Source organism: Pseudochaenichthys georgianus, chromosome 9 (assembly GCF_902827115.2).
Source record: "Pseudochaenichthys georgianus chromosome 9, fPseGeo1.2, whole genome shotgun sequence".
NCBI classification, from domain to species: domain Eukaryota; kingdom Metazoa; phylum Chordata; class Actinopteri; order Perciformes; family Channichthyidae; genus Pseudochaenichthys; species Pseudochaenichthys georgianus.
In genome coordinates, this window is record NC_047511.1 from 21971033 (window position 1) to 21990589 (window position 19557).

At 41.4% G+C, this 19557-nt stretch overlaps 1 protein-coding gene across 3 annotated transcripts in view; it reads right to left on the reverse strand.

The window, feature by feature from the left end:
* Positions 1–19557, reverse strand: part of rasgrf2b (Ras protein-specific guanine nucleotide-releasing factor 2b) — a 45579-nt gene that overhangs the window by 11700 nt on the left and 14322 nt on the right. For 2 of the 3 annotated variants that reach the window (XM_034090209.1, XM_071204358.1), the window contains exons 4-17: positions 16570–16659; positions 16329–16465; positions 15431–15547; positions 15193–15272; positions 12518–12711; positions 12258–12367; positions 12042–12160; positions 10803–10963; positions 10642–10708; positions 9587–9723; positions 8981–9063; positions 8392–8640; positions 2786–3339; positions 277–402 (exon numbers count right to left, since the gene is read on the reverse strand). In XM_034090209.1, the coding sequence (XP_033946100.1) occupies positions 277–402; positions 2786–3339; positions 8392–8640; positions 8981–9063; positions 9587–9723; positions 10642–10708; positions 10803–10963; positions 12042–12160; positions 12258–12367; positions 12518–12711; positions 15193–15272; positions 15431–15547; positions 16329–16465; positions 16570–16659 (2224 nt within the window). The remainder of the gene's footprint in view (positions 1–276; positions 403–2785; positions 3340–8391; positions 8641–8980; positions 9064–9586; positions 9724–10641; positions 10709–10802; positions 10964–12041; positions 12161–12257; positions 12368–12517; positions 12712–15192; positions 15273–15430; positions 15548–16328; positions 16466–16569; positions 16660–19557) is intronic. The other variant, XM_034090210.1, reaches the window with a different exon arrangement.

Sequence of the window (19557 nt, forward strand, 5' to 3'; positions counted from 1 at the left end):
TCTTCACCCTAAAATTAATGATTCCCCTCATGGGGACCAGGTCCCCACAAGTATAGTAATGCTAGGCCACACACACACACACACACACACACACACACACACACACACACACACACACACACACACACACACACACACACACACACACACACACACACACACACACACACACACACACACACACACACACACACACACACACACACACACACACACACACACACACACACACACACACACACACACACACACACACACACACACACACACACACACCTCCAGGCTGTCTGTAGCGCAGGTGTCGAGGTGTGGAAGGGGAGCGGCTTGGAGACATGTCTCCTGCTTCACTGCTCTGGGGAGACTCTGGGATGATTTTCTCCAGCGACACCGACTCCAGCACAGCTAGAGAGGAGGACAGGGGAGACACAAGGCTGATTAGGATGATGATGGTACTCTGTCTGCCCTACTGGAAAGTAATTTACTGCGCATAAGTTCAAAGCCATGCAGAGATCAGTCAGTAGCCTACAGCCAGTGGGTTTGTATATCGTTAATGTTTGTTTTTTTACTAGTATTTTAAATCTCACAATAAGAAACATTTCTGCACCAGCCAACACCTATTCGTTGTACATACATATTAAGAGAACACGGCTACTGTAGGTGGAAATAATACATCTTGTGTTGCAGTGAGCCTCACTTTGACCCACATGAACAGGGTGTTAATAACAGTTTTCAATTTGAGGGTTGCAGTAGAAAAGCACCTGTGGCTGCAAGCAAACAAAGCAGGTTCATCTGTGGCTAATTCAACGCTAATGTAATACAAAGTGATTGGTAATCACATATTGTGGTGGCTGAAACCACCCAGCAACTCATATTTGAGGAATGGAAAAACATTAAAACTTGGGACAAATGCTTGTACTGGAATTTCACAAGAAATCTGAAAGGCACAAACGCTACATGCTAGCATTTGAAAATTACTATGCATAATAAGTTGCTCGTTGCTACTGTTAGTTGGAGTTAAATGCTAGAGAAGATATGTGTTTTGGCAAATACAGTTCGTCTTCAGGCACACCAGTCAGATTAAGAACTGTTCTTATAGTTATGTTAGTTAATGTACACTGAATATTTTATTTGTTGAAATTCAATAAAACTCATTAACAGTGCAAGTTGTCGTGCGGTTGTTTCTTTTCTTTTGCCAAGTTGCTGGTAACATTCTTTCCTTTCACAGGTATAAAAAAACATTTGTACTTAAAGGTGTGCAGATAACCCTGTATCCTATGTTTTACACTTATTAAACCATTCAGTAAGCCCTTGTTCCCAGTATGTAAGCATCTGCATATAACATTTCTTTGCTCATTTGATCAGATTATTCCTGTCATTTGTCTCTCTTGTGTATATTTCCACTATGTCAAGTAAACACTGTACAGTAGATGCTCTTATTACTAGTATCGTATCCTGGTGTTTTGCTTTGGAAACACATATGTTGTTTTAGTTTTAATGTATTCCATTTGGATTAGACAGACATTTCCTATTTCACCTGATGGCTATTCGACATATGCTCAGAAAGTGTTATTGGCTCTCTGTCTCCTGGTTAGCTGTTAGCTGCTGCCAAGCACGCTCATGCACACACACTTACGCCCACACAAACACACACATTGTATGTGTGCGCACATGCTAATGATGGACTCACTGCAGCTTTTCCTTGCTGTGCTGCTTCATATGCCCTGACACAGAGGCCCTGACTTTCCCTTCACAGAGGGATGTTTAAAGGCCCTGACACACCAAGCAGTCACCAGAGGACTAGCCGACGCTGAAGTCGGCTGTTGCCTGGCCGTGTTCTCCTGCGTTTTGGCCATGTGTCGCACGGGAACACACCGCACCGACTTCAGTGCATGAGTGGCAATAACTCTCCTTACCAGCAGGCGGCGGTAGTGTGTATTCGTCATTCAAAAGAGGCAACACCCGGAAGACAGAGAAGAAGAAGAGTATCTTTTCTCCGTAATATCATACAGAGCTGGCCTCTCCTGGATCAAGGTGATGAGCAGGTCTTCGTTTGCATCATTCCAGATCGCCATGATGAGATGAAAATGAATAGCAGTCTGTGTGTGCCTTCTTAAATCGTTTGTTTACGTCCCTCCCTTCCGCTTCGCTTCTCATGCACTGATTTGCTAGCTGAACAGCCAATCAGAGTGATTATTTGGTCCGACTGCCAGACCCGATGCATGGCCGATTCAACATGTTGAATCGGCCATGCATCGGGTCTGGAAGTCCAAATAAGGCGTGTTACGGTCGACGGTGCGGGACACACCAACCTGACTACGGCGCCGCGAATGCCCGACAGCCTCTGACGGCCTCTGACTCCCAAAATCGGGTTGGTGTGTCAGGGCCTTTAGAAGATCTGAGCTTGTGCAAAGGGAAGGCAACTTAGCTGACTCAAGCTCACACACACCCAGCTGAGGATAGAGGACATCCTACAGATGGTTAGTGCGTCATTGCAAACTTGTCAGGAGTGTTTCACAATTAAGCTGTTATAGACCCCTTACAATCATCTTTATGTTACAACATTTAGAATTGTACATCTGTATCTCTGTAACCACATTAATAACTGTATGCATTAAAAGAACAGTTGACAGTGATGTGTACATTTACCACTCACATTCCAAAATGTGCTATTAATTGGGATAACCTCTCATTTAGCTATAGATGTACTCTAGGGATTCTCAGTAGTACACAGCGATACCACGGTAAGTATACATATTGTTTGCACTGTATTTGTGTGGGAACATACATCTGCGGATGCTCCGTCTCAGTTTTCCACCGAAGGGGTCAATCTTTGGAACATCCTCCCCCTCTGCAGGCGAGCAGGGACTCTGGTCTGGGGATGTGGGAATGGTAGGACCTTGTTCCTGTGGTGGCTTTGAGTTGTTGTTCGGTGGGGGAGAGGTGGAAGAGGGAGGAGGAGGAGGAGGAGGAGGAGGAGGAGGAGGAAGAGGAGGAGGCGGAGGAGGAGGAGGAGGAGGAGGAGAGGAGAAGGTCGGAGTTGGGGTCTGAGGTGTCAGGGCTAGGGGGGTGGTTGCAGATGTGGGGCTGCTGGCAGCAGACTGGGAAGTGTTATGGTTGACGCTAGAGCTTGACAGAGGACTGGTGAGGTCGAGGCCTCCCACCCTGGCAGTGATGGGGGAGTGGAGGGAGAGCTTTCGTGTTCGGACAGGGGAGGAAGTGCGGGATTGGATGGACAAAGGAGGGGGAGAGGAAAACTTGCGGCAGAGACGAGGAGATTTGTCGTTCATGTGCTCGCCCCCTCTGTTGTTCTGGTTGGTGGCAAAGAACAGCTCCAAGGACCTGGAAGGGGAAACAAGATAAGCAGATATTTTAAAAAGAATTACAAGAATTGTGTAATTGCTGCAGCTCAACAAAATTACTTTTATGTCTGTGAACCTTTACTGTTCAATAGCGAAACTAATTGTCAGTTTTCTTGTATCATAAACATAAAGATACACATACACATACAGTGTATCTGATTTAGGGTCAAATTATTGTGTATTCAGAGTTAAAAAAAAAAAAGTAGAAGAAGAAGTAAAAGACAGTGCCTCAAGGCACACTGCGGACATCTCAGCTTGTAATAATACACAATATAAGAACAGCAGAAAATATATTATTATGTTGTGTCTACTCCAGCAAACTTTGAGTTTGAATTAAGGGGTATTTATATTCACCTCAGATGAACAGTGTAGGGATTTAAGAACAGGAGGTAATTGGGAAAGGTAACATGAACTTAATCATTATCTCTACAGATTCAAAGGATAAAATGACATTATGAAATGTAAATCGGTTAGTTCGTAGTGAAGAACCCGCAGAAAATCATTAGCAGATTATGCCGTTCCCCTCTGCTCTATGGAGCTTCTATCAGCTTTTCTATGACCTGATTTGTACTGCTTTAGTTCACTCTGACTGCTCTCAGTGTGATTCTGAGCTGTATTTAAATTGGAAAACTCTGAAATACTCCAGTCCTAAAATTGTGTATGTATAAAATGGGTTCAAGTAACCAAGTCAAGGGGGGGTTCATAAATCAAGCTGTGTCTGAACCCCCTCAAAAATCCTTAAATCGGAAAGTTGCTGACTGTGATTTTAGTTCCCGATTAAGTGCCCTAAAGCCCGCGTCACACCGTCCTGAAATTGACACCAGATGGACACACGATAAAGGCAAGGCAAGTTTATTTATATAGCACTTTTCAACACAAGGCAATTCAAAGTGCTTTACAAAAAATGAAAATGGCATTTAAAATCAGTCATTAAAAAGAAAAGCTAATAAAATAAACATTAAAAGAAAACATACATGGATAAAAGTTACAGTGCAGTCTAAGATATGAATAGTTCAATTAAAAGCAGCGACAAAAAGAAAAGTCTTCAGCCTGGATTTAAAAGTAGTCAGAGTTGCAGCGGACCTGCAGGTTTCTGGGAGTTTGTTCCAGATGTTTGGAGCATAATAACTGAACGCTGCTTCTCCATGTTTAGTTCTGACTCTGGGGACAGAAAGCTGACCAGTCCCTGAAGACCTGAGAGATCTGGATGGTTCATAATTTAGCAGGAGGTCAGAAATGTATTTTGGGCCTAAACCATTCAAAGCTTTATAAACCAAATGATAAAGGAAATGTTCAAATTCGGCTCTGATCATAACAACATCGGGCCATTCGTGAGGGCATCTTAAGCCATCGTATGACCGCTGGTGGAGTTTCTCAGGCTCTGGCAGCAACTTCGTGAGCGGTGGCAAAAAATTGCCCAAGGACCTTGCGAAGGTTCATTTTCGTGTTTAATTCGTGTGTCCATTTTGTCCTTCGTAAGGCCATCGTGAGGGCATCTTGTCAAGTCGTGTCATCTTCGTGTCATCTTCGTGTGATCATCGGTGGCATCGGGCATTTTTCGCTTCACGAAGACAATACGAAGGAAACAAGAAGCTGCCCGGTTGTCTTAGGAAGGCAACACGACTACGTGAAGCCCTCGCAATGCCGTCATGTAGTCATTGTATTATAGTACGATGACATCGTGAAAAACAAAATCATGTAAACATATTATGTAAATGACCCAATTTGTGTTCTGTGAAACTGAAAAGGATATTACATTGTTTTTGTTACTTTTGTTGAAGTTGTATGTCTTAAATGTAATTTAGGTTAACTTCCTGTTTTATTTAGATGCTTTTATTTTGAAGGCGAGTTTATGCTGTTGACAAGAAGCTGTTGTTGCTATGGAAACAACATGACGGAGATAAGTAATATCTTCTAATCGAATAAAGTGTATGTTTAAATGTTAGCACCCCCCGAAGAGGCACAAGCTCTTACGTTGATTATGGATATATTCTAAATCATCAGTAAAGTCTACGACCATATTTTCGTGTGTGGTTCGGGTGCCATCGTGTGGCCTTCTGTAGTCATCGTACTTGCTTGGCTGTTGACCAAGTTCGGGGCCATCTTCGTGCGAAATTCACAATTCCATATTCGTGTGTCCATCTGGTGTCAATTTCGGGACAGTGTGACAGGGGCTTAAGCGAGGAACAATTTAGTCAGCTTTCTAAATTCTAATAAGAAAAACATCAATCTTTAATTTCAGATAACATTCGCAACATTTAAACACATTATTTACCAGGCAATGAAAGTGCAAAAGCTTTTGAATAACAAGCACTTTGTGATGACATTAACATTGCTCAGAAAGTCGTGTGTACTGAGCTACATTAAGGGAGGAGTAATCATGCATAGATAAACACATCCATCATTTATTCACAAAAGCCAGATATTCAGCAGGAAATAGAGGAACAAATTGCATCCCAGTTCGAAAGAAGAGAGGGAGAAATTAAAGGCATATAGAGGACAATTCCAAAAAATCAGAGCAAAAGATTGCTGGAGAACTTTGAAGCAGGTAGCGGGAGATGCTTAAGAGAAGGATATAAAGCATGCTAAAGACGAATGTCAAAAGGGATCAATATGAATACAGAGTAAAAAAACAGCCTTCAGGAAGTGATTCTCCAGTGAGAGAACATGCTACAGACCGGCTGCAGAATCTACGAAACATTTCCCTTCTCCCATTCCTGTCTTACGAAATAAAACCCCTGCAATTGTTCAAACTGGTAGAAAAAGAGAGATAGCCAGTAGATAAAATTGAAAACGGAAAAGTCATGCATCAGTAAAGTTTCAGACCAAGACCAGAGGAGAAGAACAGCAGGCAGGAAACGTTGGAAAGAGACAGAAAAAAGGAGGACAGAGAGTAGGTTACTTGGACTGATCCATGGTTATCTTCTTGATCTTCAGACTGTAGTCGGGACAGATGGATGAGATGGACAGACGGTCATATGAGTGGTACTGCACCCTGTAGTTAGAGGGGACATGAAGAGACGGGGGATGGATGAAACAGAAAAATGATTAAATGGATAGGGTGATGGTTGAATTGACAAATGAAAATGTATAAGCAGTAGATGTGACGAGATGGTTTGAGGGAAGAAGATGGAAGGTAGATGAAGGTGATATATGAATGTCTTGGAAGAGGAAAGGTGTGTTTAAGGGGGGGGGGGGGGGCACAGTGTGAGTGAGGAACAGCAGCACATGTTTAATCTCCCAGATATAAAACGCATGGGAGCAAAAATCCAGTGTGAAACAGACACAGAGAGCTGGGTGAAGGCCTTTGATTTGCATTTGTATGATTTGTATGTGTGTCCATAACAGTGGCAAGCAAAGAGTCTCTATACCAGGAAGGGGCATGAATAGATTTGGGCCCCTATCTAAAAACAAGGGGGCACCAAAGGGAGACTAACTTTGAAAGAGTTCCCAAAGTTTCACTCTAATCATTTGTAAAATATTGAACATTGCATTCAATCAACAAAAGTTATTAAGACAAGGACAATTAATTAATGCAACATAAAGTGAAGTACATCTGATACAAGTTGTAAAAGAGCCATATTCTGTAATATTGAATGAATGTTTAAAAATAAATTCACAAATGTAAAACTAGACTAAGGGTCTACAGCCATACTAGTGGCTCTGTGAGGCTGTACTTGAACCAAGCAGTGCTTAAAGGTTCAGTACATGCTCATATCAACCTGATAAGTTGATGTTTATTAGGCATAATGTATGCTAACGTTTGCTAGTTAGCGCTAAACACAAATTACATCTGATATCGGTAGTCTATAGAATGTATACTGTGGAAAACATTCATGTCTTCATACACTTTAATGGTAGTCCATTCATTAGTTTTTGAGATACATATTTCAGTCTGGACTAAAGAGTTGGGCTGACTGAACAATGTAAAGCCAGCATAGCCAAACACCAAAATAAAAAAATAAAAGTAAAAAAACAATCTAAAAATAGTATATTGGAGAAACAAACTGTGGAAAATTGATAATAAACCTCCTGTAATACTGGTGGTGGATGAAGGAAAGAATTGCATTAAATGTTTTACCAGAGGGATACTTGTTGCTGCTCATGTGCCCACCTCAAATGACATAAGGGAGACATTATGTATTTCCTGCTAAAGTAAAGCTTTAGGAAAGGGGACTGGATCAAGGTGATGAGCAGGTCTTCGTTTGCATCATTCCAGATCGCCATGATGAGATGAAAATGAACAGCAGTCTGTGTGTGCCTTCTTAAATCGTTTGTTTACGTCCCTCACTTCCGCTTCGCTTCTCATGCACTGATTTGCTAGCTGAACAGCCAATCAGAGTGATTATTTGGTCCGACTGCCAGACCCGATGCATGGCCGATTCAACATGTTGAATCGGCCATGCATCGGGTCTGGCAGTCCAAATAAGGCGTGTCACGGTCGACGGTGCGGGACACACCAACCTGACTACGGCGCCGCGAATGCCCGACAGCCTCTGACGGCCTCTGACTCCCAAAATCGGGTTGGTGTGTCAGGGCCTTTAGACCTTAAATACAAACCTGCCCTTGGGCAGAGGAACAGCTTTTCCAATTTAAAAGTTAAATAAAATCAAGGAAGGAATATAAACACTCAATTCTGCAGCAGTCAGAGACCTCATAAGAGAGTAGGAGCATGAAGAAAGTGGAGCAAGAGTTAGAGGGAGAAAAACTCCCCATTTAATACACAGAATATTCCCACGGCTGAGCCAAAAACGTTGATGAAGCATCTGCTCTGCTGGCCTCCACACACAGGCTGGTGTTTGTTTCAGCCAGTATGTTCTTAACCTTGTGGAAAGAGTTCAACGCACTAACCACATCTGACTATGTAGAATTGTAAAAGGAAAAAAAGGCCCAGAGCATGTAATGCAAATGTACCCTTGCATATTCCATACTCTCAAATAGACAAAATTACAGAGGGATACAGAAAAACAACAAGTGTACGACTCTTTTTCTGTGTTCATGAATGCACATTGATGTGTTTGCATTGATTGACCTGATAGGTATGGAGGAGAAGGGCTTCTTGTAGATGTCGGCCAGTTTGTCCATGACGACCGTTGCCGTGGTGAAGATCCTGTATGTGTGCAGGAAGGTGTTGAGGAAGTCTATGGAGAGGAAGCGCAGGTCGGTCAGCCTCTCCAGCAGCCGCTCCACGCTGGCGTAGCGGATCTGGGGGACCTTGCAGGAGTTGAGCGTCTTGCTGAAGCAAATGTCAACATCATCTTTATGGAGACGCACATCGGATCTGATGGATACACACGTACACACATACACACACAACCGAGCATGGGTGACTGCTGTGCTGCTAAGAAAGGAAAGTAACTGAGCAAAAACAGCCAAGTAAAATAGGAATGGATAAAATAAGATAAATGTATTCCACAAAAGAAAGCCAAAATAGAGAATGGATACCAAATGATATTTTTGAGCATGTATAAATATAAAGAAGCATAAAGAAGTACAGCCTAACAACACACTGTACACGTACCACAGCTGATACAGTTTCATCCAGGAATGCTACATCATATGTTTTACAACACTGGCATATAGAGATGGGTGTTCCTCTTTACACACACATAAATACTTACTTGATCATATGAGGCACAGTGACTTTAGAGTTCTCCTCAAATACACTGGTCATCAAGCCATTACAGCGGATATTATCTATACACTGCAGGGACATAGAGAAGAGGACGATACATTAAGGATTAAAGTAAAAGAAAGACAGTAGGAGAGGGTGTGTTGGACCAACAGTATATAAAAGGCCATGCCCTTTAGATTGACCTTGATCTACTACATTGTATATCTGTTACAGTAGCTCCAAATGAATTCAAACAAATGCTCGAAAGATGTTTTGAAAGTCTGGTTAATAAGAGTTTGAGGGGGAAAAGAAGCCCTATGCAAGTGTCAATGTATTTTTTGTCTGATAAGAATGAATCCAGGCTGACATGTTGCTACTGAAGTACCGAGGCAGTAAGCTGAAGTCTTCCCATGGGGAGCTGCACCCTCGTCTGTGTTTACTTATCACTAAGCCTTCCCAATGCCCACAGAGACACCCTCTTGCTATTTGGAGGTTCTTGTTATTCCGTGTTTGTCTCTGTGTGTGTGTGTGTGTGTGTGTGTGTGTGTGTGTGTGTGTGTGTGTGTGTGTGTGTGTGTGTGTGTGTGTGTGTGTGTGTGTGTGTGTGTGTTACCTGGCTAATATCACTGGTCCATGCCGCCTTCTCCTGTCGCGATGGTGCCAGTAACACCACGGTGAATGAAGGTGCGTCTGATGGCTCAATCACAAGCTTAAAGTCCAGCTGACCAAATACCTGACCGCCAGCTTTAGCTATGTGATTTAGGAAAAAGAAAGAGCTTTTTTTTAAGAAACACAGCAATCCTCTTAATGATAGTAAAATAGATGTTTCTGCACACACACACACACACACACACACACACACACACACACACACACACACACACACACACACACACACACACACACACACACACACACACACACACACACACACACACACACACACACACACACACACACACACACACACACACACACACACACACACACACACACACACACCACTTCAGGGGACAATACATTGACTTTAATGCATTTCCTGGAGACTTATCCTAACCTTAACCAACACATGCCTAACCCTAACCAAGTCTTCACCCTAAAATTAATGATTCCCCTCATGGGGACCAGGTCCCCACAAGTATAGTAATGCTAGGCCACACACACACACACACACACACACACACACACACACACACACACACACACACACACACACACACACACACACACACACACACACACACACACACACACACACACACACACACACACACACACACACACACACACACACACACACACACACACACACACACACACACACACACACACACGGTTAATTAAGTGAACCTGTAATCTCCATTCTACGCACCCCTGAGACTTGTTTCAGCCCTATGTGTATCTGTGTAGGTGTTTCATCAATATCACTATTTGCAAAATGAAACCTCAGAAGAAGAAAAACAATTATGCAAATCAATGTCAACAGATTAAAACCTGACATTTAAAGGGGTGGTGATCTGATATTTAAAGGGAAGTAATTTCTGGACACTTATCATCTGACACCTAATTAACCTTCATGAGGGGTGAAGGGCCTAAATGAGCCATTAAGAGCTGCCTGGTTGTGTGCACTAACGTAGACGCAGTGCTTCATAGATGTGGTAAACTTACACTCCTCGTCGCTGGCATCTGGTTCCTCTATGAGTGTGCAGTCAATCAGGGACAAAACTCCACCTTGCTGCAAGAACAGTTTATTTTGGTTAGAGGTGGCAACCAATTAAAGGTTTCCACACTGAGATCCACTTCAGCTCCTGAGGTGCAGTTGTTCTCACCTTGAGAAGGTGCAGTTTTCCTCCAGAGCTGCGAGTGCAGACAAGGAAGTGTTTGGTGAAAAGGAAGCACTGCCGCTCCCCTTCCTTCTTCAGAGAGAGCGAGCCCAGACGGACCTTACTAAGCTTCCCTCGCTCCACCGATGGCAGCTGGATCAGAGAGCCTGAGGAGGGAGGGGCACAGCACTTTATTACGCTGACACTAAGCTCAAACTGTGTGTCTGCGAACCATCTAAAGTGGCTCAACAAAACAAAAAAAACAACATTTCTGATCTACTATATTCTGCACACTGAAATGTAATGTGTGCACCTGAGATATAAGGACACAATATGAAGGAGGCGATCATTACAATGTGCACATTCAGCAGCACAAACTATCTTTAGTAGAAACATTGAAACAAGGGAAGACATAGTGTCATATCTGATGTCAACACTTCATGCATGAGTGACCTCATCAAATCAAGAGCCCAGATACAGTAGCTCATTAGGGTTTGCACACTGTAGCAATTGGCACACTTCTTAATGAGCACTGGTGCAGATATAGTTCAGTGCTGTTCTTAAGAGCACATAAACAGTATAAAGATGTTGCAGTTCTTGGACCAGTGCCATTATTGGACTGCCACTCCAACCACTTGTTGCAAGAAGTAATTGCTAATTAACACAGTACAATTTATGGAGTACATTTGAGTTAGTGACCAAGAAATATTTAGTTTTGTTAGCTTGGACAGGCTGTAGGTTCTGCCACCACGCTAACACTTAAACATGCATGATTATTCACAGGCGATTCGTGTATCTCCATGGCAGGAGAATAAGAATTTGTAGAGGCTTTACATCTACAACATAACAATTTGACATACACTTTTGCCTAGAGCAATTTACAATAAGTGCACTGAAAGGGAAGATAGTACAAATGCTTAACCATATTTCATTTTGAAAAGGGTAATTGGTTTAATCTGACAGTTGCATTTAGGAAACTGCAAAAAATAACTTGAAATGTGATTAAACTAAATGAGTACAACATTCTGTTTTGACGGCTAGGGATAATGATTCTTACATAAAAGTATTCTCACATAGAGCCACATCTCCCACAGTAGAAAGTATTATGGTGGCTAATGTCATGATTCAGTGACGGAGCTAGGTGCTGTGTCTGTGTGTTTCAGATCACAGGCTGTCAGGTTGGAGGGTCTTATGGTCGGGAAAACCTCCTGAGCTGTGCTGTGCTGTGACCTGATGAAGACTTACCCTGCCTGACGAAGGTCTGGCTGGTATCCAATAGGATGTCACAGCCCTCCACTATCATCCGCTCTATGGCCAGGTTCTTCCGGATGTTTTCTGTGTCACTCACCTCATCATGCATCACTCTGGGCACATACAAACATGACAGTTAGTTCAGTGTTCAGTATCAACATGTGTCGAGATATATTTGTTTATAAATCGGACAACCCCCCAGACACATACCTGGACAGGTCCTCTAATTTGGACTTGGCGAATTCAAGACTCTTGCGCTCCACATGCTCATGAGGCGTGTGTGCTAATAACTCATGCAAGGTGATGATGTATCGAGGAATCTTGTAGGAGAGAAGAGCAATGCAGAAAAAAAGGCTGTTTAAATTGTCATTCAAAAAAATAAAGCTTATATGGTGGCAATGTAGAGATAAAAAAGCATTGGTGTTATGGTGTGTTTATGACAGTGTACGTGTAATGGTGAAGGTATTTACTTGGAACATGGGGTACGTGAGGAAGGTCTCGAGCATCCTTCCCTCACAGGCGGCGTTAGACTCGTACTGTTTCAGCAGCTTGTCGAAGTCTCTGTTCTGCTTACAGTTGGCCAAAACCTGCAGGCTGTACTGATGGTTACGTACAAACTCCTGGTAGATGTTCAGCATGGGCAGCAGGATGTCAAAAAGGTCAGCTAAAACAAAAATACATGTATTCACTGTATGAACAGTATGTAAGTCACATGAATGAATCAGTTTAATTGCAATGTTTATTCTGGGCCTTTTGCTTGATCAAATATTGACACAAGTCTTATTATCTACTCCATTAACGTCACATTGATTTGAGATTAAGTGGAATTTCAATTTCAATTTTAAGATAACATGCTGTTAATACAACTAACTGTTGAATTATTGTTTGGCACTGTTGAAGACCAGCCGCTGCTGGGTGATGGCAAAACAGTTTCTAACAATGTGCAGCTTGAGATTTCTCCAGTGAATGTCCTAGCACACAAATCAACAGTGTTGCCTCACATAGCGATACACAGTGCCTTAATAGATATGACTTGAGATAATTACTTTAAGCATTTTATTATTTTAGATTTAATATACTTAATACTTAATATAGTTCTTTCACTAGTTATGACAGAAATAATGACAGATAGTTTTGGTTTTAAATTTGAAAATAACTGGTCAAAGTTGTTACTGTTTCTCATTGACCAATAGGGTTTTCACTGTTTTCACAAGCGCAAATGTCAACTCCTGTCTTCAAATTTAAATGGAAAGTGTGCTTAGCTGTATGCATTGCTGTGCACACAGAAATACAATTTCATATACAGTTGCAAGAAAAAGCATGTGAACCCTTTGGATTCTCCACACATAGCGTTGTGTGTTCCTTCCAAACAACTGAACTTTGGTTTCATCTGTCCACAGAATATGTTGCCAGTAGTGCTGTGGAACATCCAGGAGTCTTTTGCAAACTTCAAATGTGCAGCAATGTTTTTTCTGGACAGCAGTGGCTTCCTCCGTGGTGTCCTCCCATGAACTCCATTCTTGTTCAGTGTTTTACGTATCGTAGATTCGTCAACAGAGATGTTAGCATGTGCCAGAGATTTCTTTAAGTCTCTAGCTGACACTCTAGGATTCTTCTTCACCTCATTGAGCATTCTGCGCTGTGCTCTTGCAGTCATCTTTACAGGACGGCCACTCCTAGGGAGAGTAGCAACAGCTGAACTTTCTCCATTTATAGACAACTTGTCTTACCGTGGACTGATGAACATCAAGGCTTTCAGAGATACTTTTGTAACCCTTTCCAGCTTTATGCAAGTCAACCATTCTCAATGGTAGGTCTTCTGAGAGCTCTTCTGTGCGAGGCATGGTTCACATCTGGCAATGCTTCTTAAGAATAGCAAATTCAAAACTGGTGTGTATTTTTTATAGGGCAGGGCAGCTTTAACCAACACCTCCAATCTCATCTCATTGATTGGACTCCAGGTTGGCTGACTCCTGACTCCAATTAGCTCTTGAAGAAGTCTTTAGCCGAGAGGTTCACTGTGAATGTTTACATGGTGTGTTCAATAAAAACATGAAAACATATAATTGTTTGTGTGGCTTTAGCTTAAGCAGACTGTGTTTGTCTATTGTTGTGACTTAGATGAAGATCAGAAGACATTTTATGACCAACTTATGCAGAAATCCAGGTCATTCCAAAGGGTTCACACTTTTTCTTGCAACTGTACATTCTTTCAAGTCTAGCCACAAAATGTTTAGCAAACTACAAAGGGGGAAATAGGTGTGGTCAAGGTTATGTTAGACAGAAAACAGGAGAGATATTTCAACATTTCAGCTTTACACATGTGTAGCTGGGAAACTGTCTCCCTTAAACCAAAATCTGAAAGATTTGCCTTAAGAAATATTTCCTCTTTCTTGGACAACAAACAGTTGTTTGAAAAAGCCTTATCACTGTCTTGACACATGTCTACTAAAATAATAGATATAGTATTGTTTATGTGACATTCTGATAACAGCACTGGATGAAGCACAGTAATTATATATTTCCTTATCAACTGCACAGAATCAAGGATACTGGGCTTTTCACTGGCTGTGCTCTCACAGGGAAACAAAGAATAATAATCACAGACAAAAGGCAAAGAAAGTCACAGATAAATGTTTCTATTAATTTGACCATGATCTGTCCGGGGTTAAAGCATGATGTATTGGAGGCTATAACATTAAAACAATATGATCAAATCAATCAATCTGTATTGAAACTACATAAATGGATTTGATGAATATCACATTGTACATCTCAATTCTGCGTGTAGCAGAGCAACAGATAAGGGTGTTTAATCAGTCGTCCCTTTTCTTTTTGAATTGCTGTTGTGTCTTTCAACAGTCTGTCTCCTAGGTGACACTTATCTGGTGAGGAGGCTTCTGGTTTTAGGAGGTGAATTTGTGACATTCCCTCTGGTCAGGGTGGTCATTGTGTGTCAAGGCAATGAGTGTGCTTGTTGCAGACAAAGATAGGGAAATGAGCATGTGTGTGTATGTGTGTGAATGGAGCAGTAAGACGTCAAGACTGATGTTTGAGTGAGACAAACTGGATCACTGAAAACCTGACCTTGATGTGGCTGCAGACAGTGTGTGTTTGTGTGTTTGGTGTAGCAGTAACAGCTTACCCAGCACTAGAGTTGGCCAATTGGCTATCCTCGCCTTCAAGCCTTGATGGAAAATCTCATGTAGGAACATGATGGTCTCACTGAAAGAAAAGTGTAAACGCAGTGTGGAAAACAAAATAACTAAAAGTACTTTATTGGTTGTTTGACTTAATATTCCTCAATATCTGTCTATGCACCCATCATGATTAGCACTTCAGTGACTCGGTTATAAGCAAAGATGGACAGAACATCTTCACACCTGTTGAGGAAGATGCTGCTCACATCGTCGTGGTTGATGGGGGGCTTCTTGGAGCTAGCAGCCATCCTCAGAGGTCTGAGGAAACAGTTGACCAGGATGTACAGCTGGTGGACATACCTATCCACACACACACACACACACACACACACACACACACACACACACACACACACACACACACACACACACACACACACACACACACACACACACACACACACACACACACACACACACACACACACACACACACACACACACACACACACACACACACACACAGGGTTTAGACTTACTTATTATAGACATTCTGAATTACCTTCAAAACATTAACAGTATATGACCAAATATGTTTAAAGAAGACAGTGTTATAGTGTTGTTTTGTTACGGTGTCTTCAAGTTTGATTACTATATTTTTGAATGTTTTAATTTGTTATATCTGACGATTGAATGATAAATAATGATGCAAATTCAAATGAAAGTTTTTCATAGCATAGCATAAATGGATTATAAGTGCATTTCATTGTGAAACCCTGTGCTGCAGACTTACAAAAATGATCCTTGAATTCTTCAATGCCACTCCCTGTGTGCGATCTGTGTTCAAACTAATTACTAATGTTTTTTGTTTTTTTTTATTTCGTGAAAGCATATTTTAATTTGAGCTATGCAACAGAAGATCATTTTAACATGTTTTGCCAATGGTATCAGGGTCTCATAGTTTGGTAGTGATCTCAGTGTATGTATATGAATGTTAGCTATTAATACACAGTATATATTGTGCTATACACTTTATGAAATAGATGAGAATGTTCGTTATGGCATGTTTAGTACTATATTGGAAAGCTCAACAACAACATTTCAATGTGCTGCTACTCTAAGTACATTTAAATAAACATACTCTGTCTCTGCCTCCACCATGTTGAAGACAATCTGGTTCCTCTTCCTCATGCTCTCAGCGTGAGGAGAGCAGATGTAGTCCTGAACGATGATCTTCCACTTCCTCCGACAGAGCCAGCCCCGCATGAAACTCTGCACCTGAAGAAGAACAAACATGGAAGCTTAGATATAGTCATACACATGGAGCGTACATCTGCATGTTCACACACAAACAACATGAAATAAAGTAGAAAAACGTTTACCTTTTTGATCTTTTTGATATCGGGATCTTCATTTTCTTGGTTGACATGGTAAGGACGCATTCGCTCCTTAGTTTTGTTCAGAGCTACAATCTTTAAAGAGAAATTCAGTCACAAACATAATGAACATCATTTAGGTAGCTAAATAGCAACACAAAAGACACATACAATTACTGTAAACCCAAAATGGTCTTCTAAGGTATAGCAGGAAGTGATTCGATTTAATTCACAAGGATATTATGTTCCTAAAGGGATTTAGATGTGTTTGGTTAAAAACTGAATATGTGACATAAGGCATGCATTGTGTGCTGAGTGAACAGTCACTGTGTTTGCACCAGATCGACATCAGACTTCCTCATCTTTGACACTCTACACTAAAGCCTTCATTCAGAAAGAGAGAATGACTTCAGAGGGGGAGGGCTGCTATGAGCTGGAGACAGTAAGCAAATTAAGGCTTTAATGTGCCTGATGACCTGCAGCGCAATTTACTGACTATGAAGTATAATCTTCTGCTGATGAAAATATGTCTAGCACAAACCAATCGATGGAAACCATAATGTCTTTAAAGACCCCAAAGAGTTCTTGTATCATTTTCACAGCCATCAAATATCCTCTTCAGGCATTGACGTCAGATTAGCCTTTAGAAATGTGACATTTACTCTGTGCAGGTGGGAAAAAACAGCTTCCTGCCACGCAGTTAATATCGTCTTCCAGGTATGAAATCTGGCAACACCTCAGGCAGATGCCAGACTCTAAATGTTATTAAGCTGGGGGAAAAAAAATCTCATTTCACATAGTAAACCTAGCTAGAACCAAGTCTCTTTAAATAACAGTGATGACTAACTTCAAACATAGCTTGTAAAAGGTTTTTCTTGGCAACGCTTTCTTCAGAAGAAATGAAGCCAGCAGAGGTTCAGACTGTCTCTAGTACTATTACCTCCACCTGTTTGGTTTTACCTCCAGGCCTCTTGAGCACATACGTTTATCACAGATGCTGAAAAGCATGAAGAGGAAACCAAAGTCATTTCCAGCCACACAGTTTCCTCTTTATTTTCTAAATCACCAGCGCTATCATGCAAATGGCAGAAGAGAGGAGCCAGTCTGCCAACTGTTGACAGTTACAGTGGATAGTTGGTTAAATTATTCATAAACACGGAGCAACACTCAAATAAACAAACAAACAAGAGTATGTTTTAATGAGATGGATCACCAACTGCTCACTGGCTCTTAAAGTCTAATCCCTTTTTCATGAGCAGCCCAATTACACAGGCAGATGTTTCTTAATGTTTCTTTTTCGTTAGCATTTTCATTATCATCAGGGCTTACTGTATACAGCCAGTGAGATATAATCACAGCGTATAGCGAGTACAAGCATCTACTTGTTGCTCAACAGGGGGAATTATTACTAAAAGCAGTGTAACAGGAAAATCCAGTAGTCCATTAGATCATAGTGGTATTTCTTCCCCCCAAAACAATAAGGGCAACATATTTATATAAGACATAGTTAACACAGATGAGCCGAAACATCATGGAAAATGATGATGGAGATGTGATTTATATGTTAGCAGAGGGTGCAATATCCAAAGAGCTTCCCCTCAGGCAGGAACAGACCAGAATTCAATTTGCACCTTTACATTAGGAATACTCTGCAGTGCCCTCTGGCCATACATGTGGCACAAAAGAGAACCACTTCTTATCTGAGGCGCTTAATGATATGGAAAATCACAGCAAATGTCAGATTAGCATTCAATCGTAAAAAACAATGTTAGGGCTTTATTCTACAGGTCTAAACTGTCTGAATCATTTTCCTTACAATTTGGTTCAATTGATAAACCTTAATAATGCACTTATTCTAAAATCTGCGTTCCACTCCTTTGAATGACATCAAATGTGCTGTTTGTAAATACAGAATGTGAAACAAAAGTATCAAATAACTGACGGGGATGTCAGCATCCAAAATAAGCTCAATCCCTGTTTACTTCATAAACGATAAGAACTATTGATTTAATTACCATAAACCAATGCTGTCGTGTATGTGTTTTAGACAGTGAGTTTTTATCAGTTCTGATTAACAATGGTGTAGGGGTCTGTTGATGTAAGCGTGCACGACTGATTTAGCGTGCTGTGGCGGCAGAACAGAAACGTGTTACGTTCGATAAGCATAATGATTTTGCAGCTGTTTGTAAGGAAACTGATGGGCTTCTTTTATTGAGCGGTGGGCTTTTCCTCCTACACTCAGAGGTGAGTGAGCACCATTCCCACCCACTCCTTCGCTACCATAAAAACAGCTGTGAAAAGACACACGCTCACAGCATACCCATAGGGATATACATTACAATCATTGCATATAAAGGGCACACCTCTTTTTATTAAAGTTTAGTTAATTTTAGATTCTATATGCATATACAGTGGGGCAAAAAAGTATTTAGTCAGCCACCAATTGTGCAAGTTCTCCCACTTAAAAAGATGAGAGAGGCCTGTAAATTTCATCCTAGGTACACTTCAACTATGAGAGACAGAATGGGGGGGAAAGAATCCAGGAAATCACATTGTAGGATTTTTAATGAATGAATTGGTAAATTCCTCTGTAAAATAAGTATTTGGTCACCTACAAACAAACAAGATTTCTGGCTCTCACAGACCTGTAACTTCTTCTTTAAGAGCCTCCTCTGTCCTCCACTTGTTAACTGTATTAATGGCACCTGTTTGAACTCGTTATCAGTATAGAAGACACCTGTCCACAACCTCAAACAGTCACACTCCAAACTCCACTATGGCCAAGATCAAAGAGCTGTCAAAGGACAACAGAAACACAATTGTAGACCTGCACCAGGCTGGGAAGACTGAATCTGCAATAGGTAAGCAGCTTGGTGTGAAGAAATCAACTGTGGGAGCAATTATTAGAAAATGGAAGACATACAAGACCACTGATAATCTCCCTCGATCTGGGGCTCCACGCAAGATCTCACCCCGTGGGGTCAAAATGATCAC